The sequence below is a fragment of the Lipotes vexillifer genome, unplaced genomic scaffold, assembly GCF_000442215.2.
Source record: "Lipotes vexillifer unplaced genomic scaffold, Lipotes_vexillifer_v1.1 scaffold543, whole genome shotgun sequence".
NCBI classification, from domain to species: domain Eukaryota; kingdom Metazoa; phylum Chordata; class Mammalia; order Artiodactyla; family Lipotidae; genus Lipotes; species Lipotes vexillifer.
In genome coordinates, this window is record NW_006799055.1 from 2,869,891 (window position 1) to 2,890,007 (window position 20,117).

At 41.4% G+C, this 20,117-nt stretch overlaps 1 protein-coding gene across 1 annotated transcript in view; it reads left to right on the forward strand.

Moving 5' to 3' along the window:
- USP12 (ubiquitin specific peptidase 12) overlaps nt 1–20,117 on the forward strand; it is a 42,965-nt gene that overhangs the window by 14,294 nt on the left and 8,554 nt on the right. Inside the window, exons 3-5 of the mRNA XM_007471449.1 lie at nt 10,452–10,681; nt 16,267–16,343; nt 16,457–16,540. Of these exons, the coding sequence (XP_007471511.1) occupies nt 10,469–10,681; nt 16,267–16,343; nt 16,457–16,540 (374 nt within the window). The 5' untranslated portion in view covers nt 10,452–10,468. The remainder of the gene's footprint in view (nt 1–10,451; nt 10,682–16,266; nt 16,344–16,456; nt 16,541–20,117) is intronic.

A 20,117-nucleotide genomic window follows, 5' to 3' on the forward strand; every position in this document is an offset into this window, starting at 1 on the left:
TTCACGTTTCTGTGTTTTGAAAGTTCTGTGTGGTTCAGTACCCTGCAGCTTTATATGTTTGCTTATCAAAGCTGGGATATCTTTCCGGTATTTGTTATTTTTTTAGTAGTTCAGTTTTTTTTTGAATTTTTTTGTGTGTTTAGGCAGAGTCAGTTGATACACAATAGACTTCTTAATTACTTTGTTGAATGAAATTGATTCCAGAATGAATATTCCAGACCCATCTTTTCATTAGCTTTGTTTCATTTTTCTGTACCTCAGAAATAATATTTAATAGACAAGTTTGTTTATTACTTGATGTTGCTGGCTTTTGTAAATATGTTTTGATTTTGGGCTTTTGACGTTTTTCCCGCTAATTAATGTAGAGGACAGCATGCAAATCAAAGAAGATTTAATAAGGTACCCATTGCATAACTCTAGTGAGATTTTATTGACTGGTTTGTTTTAAATCTCTGGAAAGTGTATTACCTATTTCAGTATCTCCACTAACTTTCATTGTTGGGGTGTTCTTTTTTCTTCATATTAGTTTATTAATTATACACTTTTTTTTTTTTTTGCGGTACGCGGGCCTCTCGCCGCTGTGGCCTCTCCCGCCGCGGAGCACAGGCTCCGGACGCGCAGGCCCAGCGGCCACGGCTCACGGGCCCAGCCGCCCCGCGGCACGTGGGATCTTCCCGGACCGGGGCACGAACCTGTGTCCCCTGCATCGGCAGGCGGACTCTCAACCACTGCGCCACCAGGGAAGCCCCCTTGAGTTTATTTTTGTATATGGTGTTAGGGAGTGTTCTAATTTCATTCTTTTACATGTAGCTGTCCAGTTTTCCCAGCACCACTTATTGAAGAGGCTGTCTTTTCTCCATTGTATGTTCTCTTGCTTCCTGTCATAAATTAGGTGCCCATATGTGTGTGGGTTTATCTCTGGGCATTCTATCCTGTACCATTGATCTATATTTGTTTTTGTGCCAGTACTATACTGTCTTGATTACTGTAGCTTTGTGGTACAGTTTGAAGTCGGGGAGCCTGATTCCTCCAACTCCGTTTTTCTTTCTCAAGATTGCTTTGGCTATTTGGGGTCTTTTGTGTTTCCATACGAATTGTAAAATTTTTTGTTCTAATTCTGTGAAGAATGCCATTGGTAGTTTGATAGGGATTGCATTGAATTTGTAGATTGCTTTGGGTAGTATAATCATGTTCACAATACTGATTCTTCCAATCCAAGAACATAGTATATTTCTCCACGTGTTTATGTCGTCTTTGATTTCTTTCATCAGTGTTTTATAGTCTTCTGAGTACAAGTCTTTTGCCTCCTTAGGCAGGTTTATTCCTAGGTATTTTATTCCTTTTGTTGCAATCGTAAATGGGAGCGTTTCCTTAATTTCTCTTTCTGATTTTTCGTTGTTGGCGTATAGGAATGTCAGAGATTTCTGTGCATTAATTTTGTATCCTGCAACCTTCCCAAATTCATTGATTAGTTCTAGCAGTTTTCTGGTGGCATCTTTAGGATTCTCTATGTATAGTATCATGTCATCTGCAAACAGAGACAGTTTTACTTCTTCTTTTCCAATTTGTATTCCTTTTATTTCTTTTTCTTCTCTGATTGCTGTGGCTAAAACTTCCCAAACTATGTTGGGTAAGAGTGGCGAGAGTGGACATCCTTTTCTTCTCTTGATCTTAGTGGAAATCCTTTCAGTTTTTCACCATTGAGTATGATGCTTGCTGTGGGTTTGTCATATATGGCCTTTATTATGTTGAGGTAGGTTCCCTCTATGTCCATTTTCTGGAGAGTTTTTATCATAGATCGGTGTTAAATTTTGTCAAAAGCTTTTTCTGCATCTACTGAGATGATCATATGATTTTTATTCCTTAATTTGCTAATGTGGTGTATCCCATTGATTGATTTGTGTACATGGAAGAATCCTTGCATCCCTGGGATAAATCCCACTTGATCATGGTGTATGATCCTTTTAATGTGTTGTTGGATTCTGTTTGCTAGTATTTTGTTCAGGATTTTTGCATCTGTGTTCATCATTGATATTGGTCTATAATTTTCTTTTTTTGTGATACCTGTTTCTGGTTTTGGTATCAGGGTGATGGTGGTTTCATAGAATGAATTTGGGAGTGTTTCTCCCTCTGCAATTTTTTGGAAGAGTTTGAGAAGGATGGGTGTTAGCTCTTCTCTAAAAGTTTGATAGAATTCACCTGTGAAGCTATCTGGTCCTGGACTTTTGTTTGTTGGAAGATTTTTAATTATGGTTTCAATTTCATTACTTGTGATAGGTCTGTTTATTATTTCTAATTCTTCCTGGTTCAGTCTTGGAAAATTGTACCTTTCCAAGAATTTGTCCATTTCTTTGTGGTTGTCCATTTTACTGGCATATAGTTGTTTGTAGTAGTCTCTTATAATCCTTTGTATTTCTGCAGTGTCAGTTGTGATTTCTCCTTTTCCATTTCTAATTTTATTGATTTGTGTCCTCTCCCTTTTTTTCTTGATGAGTCTGGCTAAGGGTTTATCAGTTTTCTTTATCTTCTCAAAGAACCAGCTTATAGTTTTATTGATGTTTGCTGTTGTTTTCTTCATTTCTATTTCATTTGTTTCTGCTCTGATTTTTATGATTTCTTTCCTTCTACTTACTTTTGGGTTTTCTTTCTTCTTTCTCTAGTTGTTTTAAGTCTGTAGGGTTAGATTGTTTACTTGAGATTTTTCTTGTTTCTTGAGGCGAGATTGAATTGCTATAAACTTTCCTCTTAGAACTGCTTCTGCTGCATCCCATAGGTTTTGGGTCGTCGTGTTTTCGTTGTCATTTGTTTCTATGTATTTTTTAATTTCTTCTTTGGTTTCTTCAGTGATCTGTTGGTTATTTAGTAGCGCACTGTTTAGCTTCTGTGTATCTGTGTTTCTTACAGTTTTTTTCCTGTAATTGATTTCCAGTCTCATAGCATTGTGGTCAGAAAGGATGCTTGATACGATTTCAACTTTCTTAACTTTTCCGAGGCTTGATTTGTGACCCAAGATGTGATCTCTCCTCGAGAATGTTCCACGTGCACTTGAGAAGAAAGTATATTCTGCCACTCTTGGGTGGAATGTTCTATAAATATCAGTTAAATCTGTCTGGTCTGTTGTGTCATTTAAAGCTTGTATTTCCTCATTTATTTTCTGTTTGGATGATCTGTCTACTGGTGTAAGTGGGGTGTTAAAGGACCCTATTATTATTGTGTTACTGTCGATTTCTCCTTTCATGGTTGTTAGTAGCATTTGCCTTATGTATTGAGGTGCTCCTATGCTGGGTGCATAAACATTTATAATTGTTATATCTTCTTCTTGGATTGATCCTTTGATCATTATGTAGTGTCCCTCCTTATCTCTTGTAACGGTCTTTATTTTAAAGTCTATTTTATCTGATATGAGTATTGCTACTCCAGCTTTCTTTTGATTTCCATGTGCATGGAATATCTTTTTCCATCCCTTCACTTTCAGTCTGTATGTGTCCCTAGGTCTGAAGTGGGTCTCTTGTAGACAGCATATATATGGGTCTTGTTTTTGTATCTATTCAGTCAGTCTCTGTCTTTTGGTTGGGGAATTTAATCCTCTTCCATTCAAGGTTATTATTGATATGTATGTTCCTGTTACCATTTTCTTAATTGTTTTGGGTTTGTTTTTGTGGGTCTTTTTCCTCTCTCGTGTTTCCTGCCTGGAGAAGTTTCTGTAGCATTTGTTGTGAAGCTGGTTTGGTGGTGCTGAATTCTGTTAGCTTTTGCTTGTCTTGAAAAGCTTTTGATTTCTCTGTTGAATCTGAATGAGATCCTTGCTGGGTAGAGCAATCTTGGTTGTAGGTTTTTCTCTTTCCTCACTTTAAGTATATCCTGCCACTCCCTTCTGGCCTGTAGAATTTCTGCTGAAAACTCAGCTGATAACCTTATGGGCATTCCTTTGCATGTTATTTTTTGTTTTTCCCTTGCTGCTTTTAATATTTTTTCTTTGAATTTCTTTTTTGTTATTTTGATTAGTATGTGTCTTGGTGTGTTTTTCCTAGGGTTTATCCTTTATGGGACTCTCTGTGCTTCCTGGACTTTGGTGACTATTTCCTTTCCCATGTTAGGGAAGTTTTGGACTGTAATGTCTTCTTATATTTTCTCAGACCCTTTCTTTTTCTCTTCTGGGACCCCTATGATTTGAATGTCGGTGCGTTTAGTGTTGTCCCAGAGGTGTCTTAGGCTGGCTTCATTTCTTTTCATTCTTTTTTCTTTACTCTGTTCCACAGCAGTGAATTCCAGCATTGTGTCTTCCAGGTCACTTATCCGTTCTTCTGCCTCAGTTGTTCTGTTATGGATTCCTTCTGGTGTATTTTTCATTTCAGTTACCATGTTGTTCATCGCTGTTTGTTTGTTCTTTAGTTCTTCTAGATCTTTGTTAAACATTTCTTGAATTTTCTCAATCTGTGCCTCCATTCTATTTCTGAGATTCTGGATCATCGTTACTATCATTACTCTGAATTCTTTTTCAGTTAGATTGCCTATTTCCTCTTCATTTATTTGGTCTTATTGGTTTTTACCTTGATCCTTCACCTGTGACATAGTTTTTGTCATCTCATTTTTTTTTTTCTTTTTATGAGTGGGATTGTGTTCCTTTCTTACTGGTTGTTTGGCCTGAGGCTTCCAACACTGGAGTTTGTAGGCTATTGGGTAGAGCTGGGTCTTGGTGCTCATATGAGGACCTTTGTGAGACCTCAATCCAGTGAACATTCCCTGGGGTCTGAGGTTCTCTGTTAGTCCGGTGGTTTCGACACAGAGCTCCCACCGCAGGAGCTTCAGCCAGACCCCACCCCCGCTCGTGAACCAAGATCCTGCAAGCCACGTGGGGTGGCCAAAAAAAAAACAACGAGAGAACAATAACAAAGTAAAAAATAAAATTAGAGTAGGAAACTAACAGATGTGTTAGAAAGACTATAAAAATAAAAATATAGATGAATCAACAACCGGAAAGTACATCAGTACTGCAGTAGTAAAGGGGCGCCGATCCTGTCTGGCTTCCACTTCTCCCGCTTCAGTACCCCGACGTGCTACCGGTTCACTTGGGGGTTCCTCCCGTCTCCTTGGGCGTCAAGGTCCCCACCAGTGGCTGGCAGGCACCCTGGTTGGGAGACGCTAACTCGGCATCTTCCCACACCGCCATCTTAGAATGTATTTTCTGGAGTGTTCTTAAATCAATCTCCTTCCATGTTATGTTAAAAACTTCCCATTCTGTATTCCTAGTGGATGTTAGCTCTATATTGTTTTAACCACTCTTGCTTTATATTACTAATCATTTAGATATCCCTTGGAAAGAATCTATTTTAATTTCAGTAGTGGATTTTTGTTTTTAAAATTTTCGTTTATGTTACCTAATCACAGCAGAAGACACTATAGCACTGTGCTCCTGCACATGGTGTGACAGCAGTCGCTCTATATATATGTTGTCTCTGATGACAGGGATATTTGCATTGCATTAATGATTATGTGCTTAGTCTTCACTGTGTTCCAGACACTGCGCAGGAATTAGGGATAATGAAATAAGAAACCTCTGCCCTCACGGGGCTGACATTCTAGCGAGAAGGACAAACAGTTACGTAAGATAATGTGTCATTGCTACAAATAAAAGGTAAGCAGGGCAAGGTGGTGGAGGATGAGGGCGTTGGTAAGTGATGTGAGAGCAGAGATGTGAAGTGAGACACAAGTCATTTGAAGATCAGAAGCAGGGTTGTTCTAAGCAGGTAGAACAGAAACTGTAGTTGCCCTGAGTGCTTGAAGGACAGCAAGAAAATTACTGCAGGTAGAGGGGAGTGAGATGAAGGTCAAGTCAGAGAGAAGGAAGGGCCAGGCAGCTCCCGGTTTATTGTGAAAGCCACGGGAGGCCCCTGGAGGGCTCCGCTCTGCATCAGAAGGTCCCCTGGCTGCTGGGGGCCTGGCGGCAGGAAGGGGCGCCCATGGGCAGCGCGAGGAGAAGCATGGCGACTGGCCGGGAGACCCCTGCAGTCGTGGAGGTAGGAGACGAAGCCGTCCGCTTATGACGATTGACTCCTGTCAGCTCTCCCTTGTTTAGAAGAGTTAACGCACAGGTTTGTGACCTAACCAACTGAGTTGACTCAGCTGGATCATCTAAGGAGGACTTGAAGTCAGACCAGCTGGCTCGAGGCAAAGTGCATTATTCACATTGTTGTTTGGGGCCAAGTTTATTCTTCTCATGTCGTCTTAGCTGTTCCAACCCCTGTTGTCTGTTCCTTCATTCATTCACTCAAGAAATGTCAGGCACGTCTCATGCGTGGCAGTACTGTTCTGAGTGCTGGGGATACAGCAGTGAATGCAGGAGGAAGGGTGCTGCTTCTCAAGGAATCTGTATGTGCACAGCAGCGTTTCAGGTGCTACGGAGAGACACAGATACAAAAATATAAACACATATTCAAGTATTCGTCTTCCTCAAGCGAGGAAATAACTAGTTGTTCACAAATAACAGCTATTAAATAGAGTTTAGTAAATAATTTCTCATATTCCTTAATCCTTTTTCTCCAAAAGAGCATGAAATATTTTGTATAATGAAAAGCTGTAGCTATTTCTGAATTATGAAGAAAACTTACTTTTAGGCAGTGATTCAGTTTCCCTCTTTTATTTTTTTTGCATTGATGTTACAGCTGTACCAGGACTTTGATAGCTTATACATTTCATATACGTTTATTTAATATTGACGTTGTCTGTCTCTCCCGCCAGACTGTCAGTTCCTCAGTGTCGGGAGCCATTTGTTTCTATGCACCTTTGTAGTCCGAGGACTTAATCCAGTTCCTGGCACATCGGGGGTGCTTACTAGATATTTGTTGGATGAGTGAATGAATGAGTGAATTTGTTTAATTTGCCAAAGTAAGTTTGAAGTCCGCCTTGCCCATTATGCTGCTTTGCAGAGAAGAAAGCCACCCATAAGAAAGCTAAGAGTTTAGAAATTAAATATAATACAGTTTACAGGGATTGTTGTGAGGCCATTTAGTTGATGATGTTTGGATGTTTATGTGGTCTTGGTTGATGTTTAAAACTACAGTGACTGCTCTTAGTTTAGGCTTTGCAAGGTTCTGGTATGTTCGGTTTACTATGTTTATAGAAAATGGATAATATTTTAAATATTTTAACAAAATAGAGTATTTTCTGATTTACTTTGCATCTCATTTGTAGAGCATTCAGGTCAATTGAGGTATTTCTCTGAATATGATGTCATTGTTCTGTATTAAAGGAACATCCCCCCAAAAAAGATATTTCATCTTTTAAAAAAATAAAAACATTTGCATATTTCTGCTTTACAAAAAATATTTGTTTTGAAAAACATGCGTATATGCTAAAATAATTTAAGAGGGAAGAGTGAGTCTAGTTTGTGGCATTAAGCCATCATGTAGCTACCCACTGTGGTGAATTATGCATCCCTCACCCTAACTAGGCCCTTAGCAGTGGTTACAAGTCTTTTTCCTGGCCCTCTCCCATCATCCCTCCCTCTGTATTCTCCATGAACCCCCCAGTCTGTTTCCACTTTGTTCAAGACCCCGAATTGCCTCTAGCATAATCTCCCTGCAGTCCTCATCTTAGTGGGCCTCCTGAGGTTGATGATTCTAGATTTGTGACCTGGGGAGGGGTGAGTGAGAGATGGAAGCTCTTGGTTTTTGAGGGGCCCTGTTCAGGTCCAGGAGCTGCCTGGACACAGAGCAGGTTAGGGCAGAAGTCGGGGTGGATGGAGAAACCATGGGTCAGGCCATTAGTGGGCGAGGGGAGGTTAGCCATGACCACAGAAGGGTGAGGGTTAAGGGTAGGATGGCCAGATCTTACGTGCTTTCTTGATTGAGGGAGAGTTTTTATATGCAAGTGAAAGTGTAGTGGTTTAGGGGTGGCAGCAGGAAGCTAGAAGATGCCAAAGGTTGAAGAAATGGGGAGTTTAGAACAGAAAGCAGCTCTTAGAAGGAACAGCAGACAAAGGGTTGCGAAAGAAGAAAATCCCAAGGATGAGGAAGGAAATGAGGTACAATAATAGTGGAGACTAGGAGACTGGGGTGAGGGGCAGGGTGGTGTTCTTAGGGATGGAGGTTATTGCCTTGAGAGGCAAGGGGGAAAGGTCGTTGACCTCAGTTATCTCAACTTTGGCATAGACCAGTCCATTGGCGGCACCATCTGAGGGTTCCGAGCATGACTTGGCTTGATCTCGGAGACCGAGAGGATGGCCGGAGGGTTTGCAGAGGTGCAGGTGTCTCGCGGTGTGGGTGGTGTGCAGTGACGTCTGCCGGGGCAGGTGGTGGGAGTGGTGTCAGATGCTTTGGATCCACTGTCCCTCGTGGGCAGAACCCAGAAGACACACAGTACAGCAGATTAAAGATCAGTTAGAGGTTAAGTCCACGTGGACTAATGCAGGAACTCTTAGGACTCAGGGCTTTTATTGTTCTTAAAAATAACATACGGAGTTTGTTTAAGGCTAATCAAACCCCTCAGGACAGACTTAGAGCAGAGAAGTGAAGTGTGGCTCCAGGTGCAGTCCTAGCATCATTGTGTTGGCCTGTGACATGCCCGTGACCAGAGGTGGAACCACAGGATAGATCCAGACAGTCTTGCTCTAGCACCTGCATCTTAAATGTGATACTTTTCAAAGGTCTTTTTGACACCTAGATTAAAATCATTATTTTCTTTTAATATTCATGAAAATGAATATTTTCACTTGCTCCCATTTTATCTTTATAATCTTGCAGAGGAAGATGGTATTCCATTTTAGAGACAGGAAAATCAAGACCTTTTTCGTTACAGTGGGGTTGAATGTTTTTTCATGTGTTTTATTTAAACTTTTCAATTTTGTTTCTATAAATTGTTGATTTCAAGTCCTTTGCCAACTTTGTATTTTCTGTTGTGTTGAGATAAACTCTTTATGTTATATGTTGAAGGTGTTAATAACTTACAGGTTTCACTGTTTTTAACTTTTTCAATGAGTTCTAATGCATGGAACTTAGTTTTATGCACTCATGTCTGTAGCTCTTCTAAAATGTAATTTTTAAATTCCTTTTATTTTAGGAAGGCTCTCCCTAAATTTTCTTCTCAATTTCTATTCTATCATTTAAAAAAATGTAAACTGTGAACTTCCTGGCACTTATTAAATGTTTACGGAAGCTCTGAAGGTGAAGCTTCCTGACTGGGTGGTCATCTGAGTGCGTTTTGTTGGCTGGACCGCGGGCGCCTTGTGTGGCCAGGTGGCCCCGGCTGCCTGTGTGTGGCTCGCTGGGGCCGGATGGCCTGGCTTGAATCCGGGCCCTGCCGCTTCCTGGCAGTGACTTTACCACTTGATCCCCTCTCCTCGCTTGTGAAATACCGTTAACAGCAGTGTCACAGGGCATGAGACCTGCCCCTGAAGCCCTTCCTCTCAAGGCTCAGGGTGCGTGATGCAAGCACAGTCAAGCACTTAATGTTAGCGACTCTCAGGTTTCCACGACATTTACTTATTCCTGTAACTACAGGGAACGTTCCACAGAGTTACAGACCTCACATTTGGAAGGGGCCTTAGAGATTCTCTGGATTAAATAGGTAGTTGATGATGCCTTTCTTCCCTAAGCCTGACTGCACAGCAGAGTCACCTGGAGGAGCCTTGAAAAGTGCAGGTTCCAGGCCTCATCTCTGACTTAGTCAGAATCTCTAGCATGTATGGCCCAGTATTTTTTCATGTTAACAACGTCCTCTGTGGTTCTTACGCATTTGCGTTGGCACACTGCCAAGGGGTTGTCCAGCTTCTACTTTAAAACTTTCCGTGTTGGGGCCTCCCTGGTGGCGCAGTGGTTAAGAATCCGCCTGCCAGTGCAGGGGACACGGGTTCGATCCCTGATCCGGGAAGATCCCACATGCCGCGGAACAACTAAGCCCGTGCGCCACAACTACTGATCCTGCGCTCTAGAGCCCGCGAGCCACAACTACTGAGCCCACGTGCCACAACTACTGAAGCCTGCGCGCCTAGAGCCCATGCTCTGCAACAAGAGAAGCCACCGCAATGAGAAGCCCGTGCACCACAACGAAGAGTAGCCCCCGCTCGCCGCAACTAGAGAAAGCCCGCGCACAGCAACAAAGACCCAATGCAGCAGCCGAAAAAAAAACAAACTTGCCATGTTGTAATATTTGTGGAGTAATAGATTAAATGAGTTAATAAAAAGCAGTTGTTTCTTATCTCCTCAGTACATTATGCGTGAGGATAGGTTTTGCTCTTTTCTCATTGATCTATTAGTATTTTTTTAAAGATTCTCTTTCATCATAACTTTATTTTCTCCAAATTCAGTCATAATGAGTATATGTGAAAGATACCTATTTCTTGTACATTACTCTAACAGTTCCAAACACTTCACTTAGTTCTGATAGAATACTATTCTTCTTTTAAATTTGGTTTTTTAATGACGTTATTAATTCTGAAATATTCTTATTTTTAGAGCTTTTTGACAACTACATGCAGCAAGATGCCCATGAATTCTTAAATTACCTACTAAACACGATTGCTGATATTTTACAAGAAGAGAGAAAGCAGGAAAAACAAAATGGTCGTTTGCCCAACGGTAATATTGACAGTGAAAATAACAACAGCACACCAGACCCAACGTGGGTTCATGAGATTTTTCAGGGAACATTAACTAATGAAACCAGATGTCTTACTTGTGAAACTGTAAGTATATCATAAAATTTCGTATCGAACAAATCTAATCCATTATATTAAGTGTTCTTTGAGAATGGGTATGAGAGATGAACTGGGAAGTTGTAATCCTCAGGTGTAGAGTATATGACTGTGACAGATGTGCCTCTCAGTTGTCTGCTTGTTAATAGTGAATACTGAGGTGGCAGAGAAATACTTGCTGCCGTTTGAACTATTTGAGTTTGTTTCACTGCAGGAGACCATAGAGCCATATTCTGGAAATTATAGTCTTAGTTGAGCTTGTGAGAAACCTGCAGGTCAGGGAAGTATATTAATTTGTTGCTGCTTTTCCTACAATTATGTTTGTTGTTTATGGTTGGAATAAAAACTGAAGCCTCCTGTGCACACTCAAGGAGGGAAACTACCCACTTGCTGGGTAGTTTGTAAAGATGAGCAGTAGGCAAATCTCTTGAAAGCGATTTACTCGTAGGGTCGGATAACGCAGGCCTCCTGTTAAGTTCTTACCTTGTTCTCCCTTGACGAATGAAAGGTCAGACTCTTACTTAGGCACCTCTATCCAGTTCTGCCGGTGACCCCCTTTACAGCACAGCCTCCTCTCAGCACAGGGTCTGGTTTTAGAGTTGAGTGGTTTGCATCGCATGTGGTCACCATGCTTCCTTTAGCCTCCTGCAATCTGGAACATGTTCATAGTCTTCTTGTCTTTTATGATACTTACATTTTTAAAGACTGTGCCCCTCCCCCTTTTAATCTAACATTCCTCGTATCAGGTTTGCCTGATGTTTCCTTCTAATTAGATGCAGGTTGTGCATTCTTTTTTCTTTTCTTTTATTAATTAATTTTTTATTTTTGGCCGCATTGGGTCTTCGTTGCTGCACGCTGGCTTTCTCTGGTTGTGGCAAGCGGGGGCTACTCTTTGTTTTGGTGCGCGGGCTTCTCATTGCGGTGGTATGTCTTGTCGTGGAGCACGGGCCCTAGGCACACGGACTTCAGTAGTTGTAGTTGCAGCACGTGGGCTCAGTAGTCCTGGTGCATGGGCTTAGTTGCTCCGTGGCATGTGGGATCTTCCCGGACCAGGGCTCGAACCTGTGTCCCCCTGCATTGGCAGGCGGTTTCTTAACCCCTGCGCCGCCAGGTAAGCCCCAGTTTGTACATTCTTGGCCGGAACAATTCATAGTTAATGTGTCCTCGTCAGGATATCACATACAGGCACACAGTTCCTTCTGCCCCTCGTTGATAAAATGAATTTTGATCTCCGATTCACGACGTTGTTCAGTTTCTCCACTTCATAGTGACTGTTTTTTATGCCCTTGTAACTAGTAGGCAGACTGTGGGAGACACAGATATTCTTGTTCCCCATCAAAATCTGCCCCCAGACTTAGCATTCACTGATGGTTTTTGCCCAGTCCAGGCTTTACTGTGATGGTTGTACTGCTAGTTTTTAATAGCAGAGGAGAGTAGCGGGGTCAGCTGGAAAAAAGAGTCCACAAGCTGGAAAAAAGAGTCCACAAGCTGGAAAAAAGAGGCCACAAGCTGGAAAAAAGAGGCCACAAGCTGGAAAAAAGAGGCCACAAGCTGGAAAAAAGAGGCCACAAGCTGGAAAAAAGAGGCCACAAGCTGGAAAAAAGAGGCCACAAGCTGGAAAAAAGAGGCCACAAGCTGGAAAAAAGAGGCCACAAGCTGGAAAAAAGAGGCCACAAGCTGGAAAAAAGAGGCCACAAGCTGGAAAAAAGAGGCCACAAGCTGGAAAAAAGAGGCCACAAGCTGGAAAAAAGAGGCCACAAGCTGGAAAAAAGAGGCCACAAGCTGGAAAAAAGAGGCCACAAGCTGGAAAAAAGAGGCCACAAGCTGGAAAAAAGAGGCCACAAGCTGGAAAAAAGAGGCCACAAGCTGGAAAAAAGAGGCCACAAGCTGGAAAAAAGAGGCCACAAGCTGGAAAAAAGAGGCCACAAGCTGGAAAAAAGAGGCCACAAGCTGGAAAAAAGAGGCCACAAGCTGGAAAAAAGAGGCCACAAGCTGGAAAAAAGAGGCCACAAGCTGGAAAAAAGAGGCCACAAGCTGGAAAAAAGAGGCCACAAGCTGGAAAAAAGAGGCCACAAGCTGGAAAAAAGAGGCCACAAGCTGGAAAAAAGAGGCCACAAGCTGGAAAAAAGAGGCCACAAGCTGGAAAAAAGAGGCCACAAGCTGGAAAAAAGAGGCCACAAGCTGGAAAAAAGAGGCCACAAGCTGGAAAAAAGAGGCCACAAGCTGGAAAAAAGAGGCCACAAGCTGGAAAAAAGAGGCCACAAGCTGGAAAAAAGAGGCCACAAGCTGGAAAAAAGAGGCCACAAGCTGGAAAAAAGAGGCCACAAGCTGGAAAAAAGAGGCCACAAGCTGGAAAAAAGAGGCCACAAGCTGGAAAAAAGAGGCCACAAGCTGGAAAAAAGAGGCCACAAGCTGGAAAAAAGAGGCCACAAGCTGGAAAAAAGAGGCCACAAGCTGGAAAAAAGAGGCCACAAGCTGGAAAAAAGAGGCCACAAGCTGGAAAAAAGAGGCCACAAGCTGGAAAAAAGAGGCCACAAGCTGGAAAAAAGAGGCCACAAGCTGGAAAAAAGAGGCCACAAGCTGGAAAAAAGAGGCCACAAGCTGGAAAAAAGAGGCCACAAGCTGGAAAAAAGAGGCCACAAGCTGGAAAAAAGAGGCCACAAGCTGGAAAAAAGAGGCCACAAGCTGGAAAAAAGAGGCCACAAGCTGGAAAAAAGAGGCCACAAGCTGGAAAAAAGAGGCCACAAGCTGGAAAAAAGAGGCCACAAGCTGGAAAAAAGAGGCCACAAGCTGGAAAAAAGAGGCCACAAGCTGGAAAAAAGAGGCCACAAGCTGGAAAAAAGAGGCCACAAGCTGGAAAAAAGAGGCCACAAGCTGGAAAAAAGAGGCCACAAGCTGGAAAAAAGAGGCCACAAGCTGGAAAAAAGAGGCCACAAGCTGGAAAAAAGAGGCCACAAGCTGGAAAAAAGAGGCCACAAGCTGGAAAAAAGAGGCCACAAGCTGGAAAAAAGAGGCCACAAGCTGGAAAAAAGAGGCCACAAGCTGGAAAAAAGAGGCCACAAGCTGGAAAAAAGAGGCCACAAGCTGGAAAAAAGAGGCCACAAGCTGGAAAAAAGAGGCCACAAGCTGGAAAAAAGAGGCCACAAGCTGGAAAAAAGAGGCCACAAGCTGGAAAAAAGAGGCCACAAGCTGGAAAAAAGAGGCCACAAGCTGGAAAAAAGAGGCCACAAGCTGGAAAAAAGAGGCCACAAGCTGGAAAAAAGAGGCCACAAGCTGGAAAAAAGAGGCCACAAGCTGGAAAAAAGAGGCCACAAGCTGGAAAAAAGAGGCCACAAGCTGGAAAAAAGAGGCCACAAGCTGGAAAAAAGAGGCCACAAGCTGGAAAAAAGAGGCCACAAGCTGGAAAAAAGAGGCCACAAGCTGGAAAAAAGAGGCCACAAGCTGGAAAAAAGAGGCCACAAGCTGGAAAAAAGAGGCCACAAGCTGGAAAAAAGAGTCCACAAGCTGGAAAAAAGAGTCCACAAGCTGGAAGAGTCCACAAGCTGGAAGAGTCCACAAGCTGGAAGAGTAAGGGAGATGCTTTATGGGTGTTGGAAAGAATAACATAGTCTACTCGTTAACTGAATCAGATGAGCTTATACTGGCAGAGACTAATAAGGAACTGTCTTTTTTTTTTTTTTTTTTTTTTTTTTTAAAGTACAGAGAGTTCCCAAATTGCCCCCTCCCCACTTCCCCCTAATGGTAACATCCTTGGCATTAGTAAGATATATTTGTTGCAGTTGATGGGCCAGTGTCGATAGGTTATTATCTAAAATCCATAGTTTACATAAGGGTTCATTCTTGGTGCTGTCTGTTCTTTGATTTCTCTTTGTTTTGACAAATGTATGATGATGTGTCAAGTCACTACAGTATCCTGCAGAGTGGTTTCACTCTGTGCTCCACGGATTCCTGTTTCCCTCCTCCTCAACCCCTGGCAGCCACTGGTTGTTTTACTGCCTTCATAGTTTTGCCTTTTCCAGATGCCATGTGGTTGGAATCGTAGAGTATGCAGCCTTTTCAGATTGGCTTCTTTGACTTAGCAGTGTGTATTTGAGGTTCCTGCATGTCCGTTCACAGCTTGATAGCTCATTTCTTTTTACTGCTGAATTACGATTTATTGTCTGGAGGTACCAGAGTTTATCCATTCACCTACTGAAGGACGTGTAGTTTGCTTCCAAGTTTTGATAATTATGAACAAAGCTGTTATGAACGTGCATGTGCAGGTTTTTGTGTGGGCATAACTTCTCAGCCTCTTTGGTTAGTACAGCACTGAGCACAGTTGCTGGATCGTGTGGTAAGAAGAGTATGTTTAGTTGTGTGGGGAGCTACCAGCGTGGCTGCACCACTGCACATTCCCGCCAGCTGTGAGTGAGAGTTCCTGTTGCTGCACATCCTTATCAGTGGGTGCTGTCGTCAGCGTTTTGGATTTTAGCTGTTCTACTGTAGATGTGTAGTGGTGTCTTGTTTTAATTTGCATTTCCCTGATGACATATGCTGTGGAGCCTCTTTTCATGTGCTTGTTTGCCATCTATAGATCTTCTTTGGTGAGTTATCTGTACTGGTCTTTGACCCATTTTTAAAATCAGGTTGTTTGTTTTCCTGTTGTTGAGTTTTAAGAGTTCTTTGTATATTTTGGATACCAGTCCTTTATCAGGTGTGTCTCTTGCAGAGATTTCCTCCCAGTCTGTGGCTTGTCTTCTCATCCTCTGAACCGTGTCTTTGGTAGATGAGAAGTTTTTAATCTTAAGTATTAAATTTTAATTTTAATAAAGTCCAGTTTTTTTCCTTCATGGAAATGCTTTCGATGTTCTTTAAATGCTTTTGATGTTGTATTGAAAAGTCATCACAAACCGTCAACGGGTGTAGAGTCGTTGCGAGTGGGAGGCCCCGGGAACCGAGCCGGAGGTCCCTCCCATTGCATCGCGTCGTCTCCTTGCACGTAGGAAAAGTGATGACTAAAGTTCTGTCCTACTCCAGTTCAGATGAATAAATAGTAACTTCATTTTTATAAGATGATTTATTCGTAATTCAAACAGAACATTGTTCAATTTTGGGGGGAAATAAAGTCATAAGTGAAGATTACAGTTTGGCATTTTGGGCTAAATTTTTTTCTTAAATGATAAAACAATACAGATATCACATCCTTTGCCAAACATTCTCATTCAGTCCTGGCCTGTGCTTTTTAAGAAATAGTGTATATGGTACAGTTTTATGCTTCACAGTATTACCAAGATTAGGAGAAGTAATGGAATTTCACATCACACTAGCCTTTGTCAGTAAGAAAATCAGTCACAGGTGCCCTTTGGTGTTTTACCTCTACATATAATGAAAGTTATTCATTCAGTGTCCTTTTGAATAACTTGGGGGAAAAAGGATTCTTTATATACTTAATTATACTTAATAATACTAATAATAGAGTGCACTTAATTCTGTCATTTTGGAACAGTGATTAAAGAAATCAAAGGTTGTAAAGCAATTATACTCCAATGAAGATGTTTAAGAAAAAAGAAATCAAAGGTATTTCCCTATTTTTATAGATAAGCAGCAAAGATGAAGATTTTTTAGACCTTTCTGTTGACGTGGAACAAAACACATCCATTACTCACTGCTTAAGGTAAGTGCAGAGTTATTTATTTTGACATGTAATGACTGTCTTTGGGTTTAGAATATTTTTAAATGAATACATAATTTTCTGGTATAGACAAAATTATTTTGTGTTTTACACAGGGGTTTTAGCAACACAGAAACTCTATGCAGTGAATACAAATACTACTGTGAAGAATGCCGCAGCAAACAGGAAGCGCACAAACGGTAAGTTAGTGTTTTTAACGTTTATAGTGATTCTTTGGCAGTGTTGTGGATGGGCTTTTCTAGCTGAAAGCGATCTGTGACAATTTGCAACGAGAAAACATTCTTTCTTTTATCACCAACAGCTCAGACTCATTAGGTAATTACTAGATAAACAGTATTCAACTCTGTAGAAAATCAGGTGATTTTCTGCATTTAGTGATTGTTTAATAATCACAAAACAATACAGTTAAAATATTTTGCTTTGAAGCTTTCTTGATTATGTAAACTTTTTCTTGGTGAGGAAGGATGAGGGGAAGGTAATTTACTCACCCTCACTCTAGTGTCCACTGTTCCTACATAGGATTTTGTACCTTCTCTCAGTATATTATTATAAAGACGGTGTTTTGGTATCAAGGAATTGAATCATCATCATCATCATCATCATCATCATCATCATCATCCTGATTATTTTACTTTTTATTTTGAATCAAGCTCAGAAAAGTTGCGTGAACAATACTAACAATGTTTTTTTTACCCTGAACCATTTGAGAATGAGTTCCTGATATGATGTCCCAAGATCCTGGACACTTGGGTAGCTGTTTCCTACCAAAAAGGAAGTCTCCTATGTACTGTATCCATCCAGGTCAGGAAAGTAACACTGATGTGTTACTGTTATCGTAGACCTTATTTTAGTGTCACCAGATATCCCAATAGTGTCCTTTACAGAAAAAAGGATCCAGTCCAGAATTACACATTGCATTTAGTATTCATGTCTCTTTAGTCTTTTTTACATTTAGAACAGTTCCTTAGTCTTTTCTTGACTTTCATTATCTTGGCGCTTGAAAATTACAGATGAGTTATTTTATAGAATGTTCTTCTTTGGGTTTGTCTCATGTTTTTGTATGATTAGGTTCAGGTTATGTATTTTGGGCAGGAATCACACAGAAGTGATGCTGTGTTCTTCTCATTGTGTTCTTTTAAATATCACACGATTCTAACATGTGTCAAGTGTCAGGGTTCCCAAGACACTCCTGGATTTGGTGATTGACTAGAAGAACTTGCAGGACTCAGCGTATATAGTCGTGCTCACAGCTGAGATTTATTACAGGGAAAGGGGACAAGTACAATCAGCCAAGGGGAAGCCAGGCCACCTTGCAAGAGTCCTGTCCCCGTGGAGTCACACAGATATACTTAGTTCCTCCAGCATCAAATGTGACAACATGGGAGAAGTGTTGTCTCCCAGGAAAGCTCATCACCAACTCGGTGGCCGAGATTTATTGGGGACTGGACATGTAGGCATCCTCTGCCTGACATGTACCAAAATTCCAGGCTCCCGGAAGGAAAGCAGATGTTCAGCATAAACCATGTGATTTGCACAGACAGTTCTCAGGTGCATCAAGACATGCTTGTCAGTTAGGGAACAGTGGGGACACCCCCTAATCAAGTTCCCAGATGTTAGCCCAGGACCATCCTTGCACCCGGCCTTTCCGAGGACAGTCTGAGGCCTGCTCTGGGACTCTGTCTTGCACATCCCGTGACTGGTGCTGTTCTCTTTGGACACTTGACTAAGGTGCTGTCTCCCAGGATTCTTCACTGTGAAGCTGTGCTTTTCCCCAGTTGTAATTCATATGTATTTTGAGATTGAAAGTTTGATGAGAAATGGGGATATTTACAGTTTTTTTCATTTTTTAAATCTCAGTGAGGATTCAGAGATTCCCGTTTTATCCCGTGGGTAATGATTGTCTCGTTTATTTTCATGTTCACATTATCCCGATTTGGCCAGCAGGAGCCCCTTCCCGCTGCCTCCTGTGTCTTTTGCCCCGTCCCTTCATTCTCCAGCCCCTCTTTACTCTGTAGTGCAACAAGATGTCCAGGCTCACTTTGTACCTTCCTTGCCCCCCACACTGGTACCAGCCGTTTCTCGAAGGAGCCCTGGTTCCTCTTAGGGGGAGAATAACGTTTAAAAACCAGGACCGTGGTATAGGTGTGCTTGTTGCCATTGCCGTGTCACTGTTCCTGGGCCCACTTAGTGAACAGAGCTGGAGGACATGCGTGCTCGTGTGTGTACATATGTACGCACATTTACATCTGTACTTATATATCTCTTGGTCTGTCTGTATCGAAAAACCACAAATTCACAACAGTACCTCCAGTTTCATCCAACACCATAGGGTTTATTCTGGTTTTCTCCTTTTTAATATTTGTAAGCCCCTCCTCTGACAGTACAGATTGGCTCCCATTATCCTTATATATTTAATAGTTTGGTCAGTGCCCCTGTAGGTAGCCAGGCTTATCACCGCACCCCTGCCCCCCAGAAATAAACCTGCATTTATATGCTCAATGATCTTCAACAGATGGTGGTGGGAAAACTGGGTATCCACATGCAAAAGATTGAAGTTGGATCCTCACTTCATACCATTCACAAAAATTAACTCAAAATTGGTTAAAGACCTAAACATAACACCTGAAACTATAAAACTCTTAGAAGAAAACATAGGGGGAAAAAAAGCCTCACGATGTTGAGTATGGCAGTGATTTCTTGAATATGACACCAAAAGCACAAGCAACAAAAGCAAAAACAGATAAAAAAGGGACTATAGCAAACTTAAAAACTTCTGTGCAACAAAGGACACAACGGAACGAAATGACATGAAGGGGAGAAAATATTTGCAGAATATTAACAGAATGGGAGAAAATATTTGAAAACCAGATATCTGATAAGAGGTTAATAATATCCAGAATATAAAGAACTCACACAACTCAACAGTAGAAACCAAATCACCCGATTAAAAATTGGGCAAAGGACTTGAGTAAACATTTCTCCAGAGATGACATACAGATGGCCAACAAGCATATGAAAAGATAACATAACTAATTATCTGGGAAATGCAAATCAAAACCACAGTAAGATACCACCTCACATTAGTTAGGATGGCCACTTTCAAATACAAAGAGAAAATAATGAGTGTTGATGAGGATGTGCAGAAAAGGGAACTGTGCATTGTTGGTGGAAATGTAAAATGTTGCAGCCACTGTGGAAAACAGTGTGAAGCTTCCTCAAAAATATTAAAAGTAGAATTACCGTATGATCCAGCATTCTGCTTCTAAGTATGTATCCAAAAGAACTGATAACAGGATTTTCAAAGAGATATGTGCATTCCCATGTTCATTGCTCTAGTATTTACAATAACCAAGAAGAGGTGGAAGCAACTTAAATGTCTGCTGACAGTCACGCATGGTCATAGGTCGCGTTCCCCTCACCCCCAGCACCATGTACCCCAGTTAGTCGTGCTTGACATTAAGTTTATAAGAGGAAACTGTGGAACTTTATGTACGATTATTAAGCTTTTCTGTGTGGTCAAGACTTGCCCTTTTTCTTTTCTAATATAAAAACTTAAAGCTATAAATTTTCCTCTAAACGCTGCTTTGGCTGTGTTCCCACAAATTTTAACATGTTGTATTTGCGTTATCATCCATTTAAAACTCTATTGTAATTTCCCTTATGATTTTGTCTTTGTCCCATGGATTATTTAGAAGTATATAGCTTAGTTTCCATATTTCAGGGCTTTTTGCTATTTTTTTGTTTTTTATTTTATTT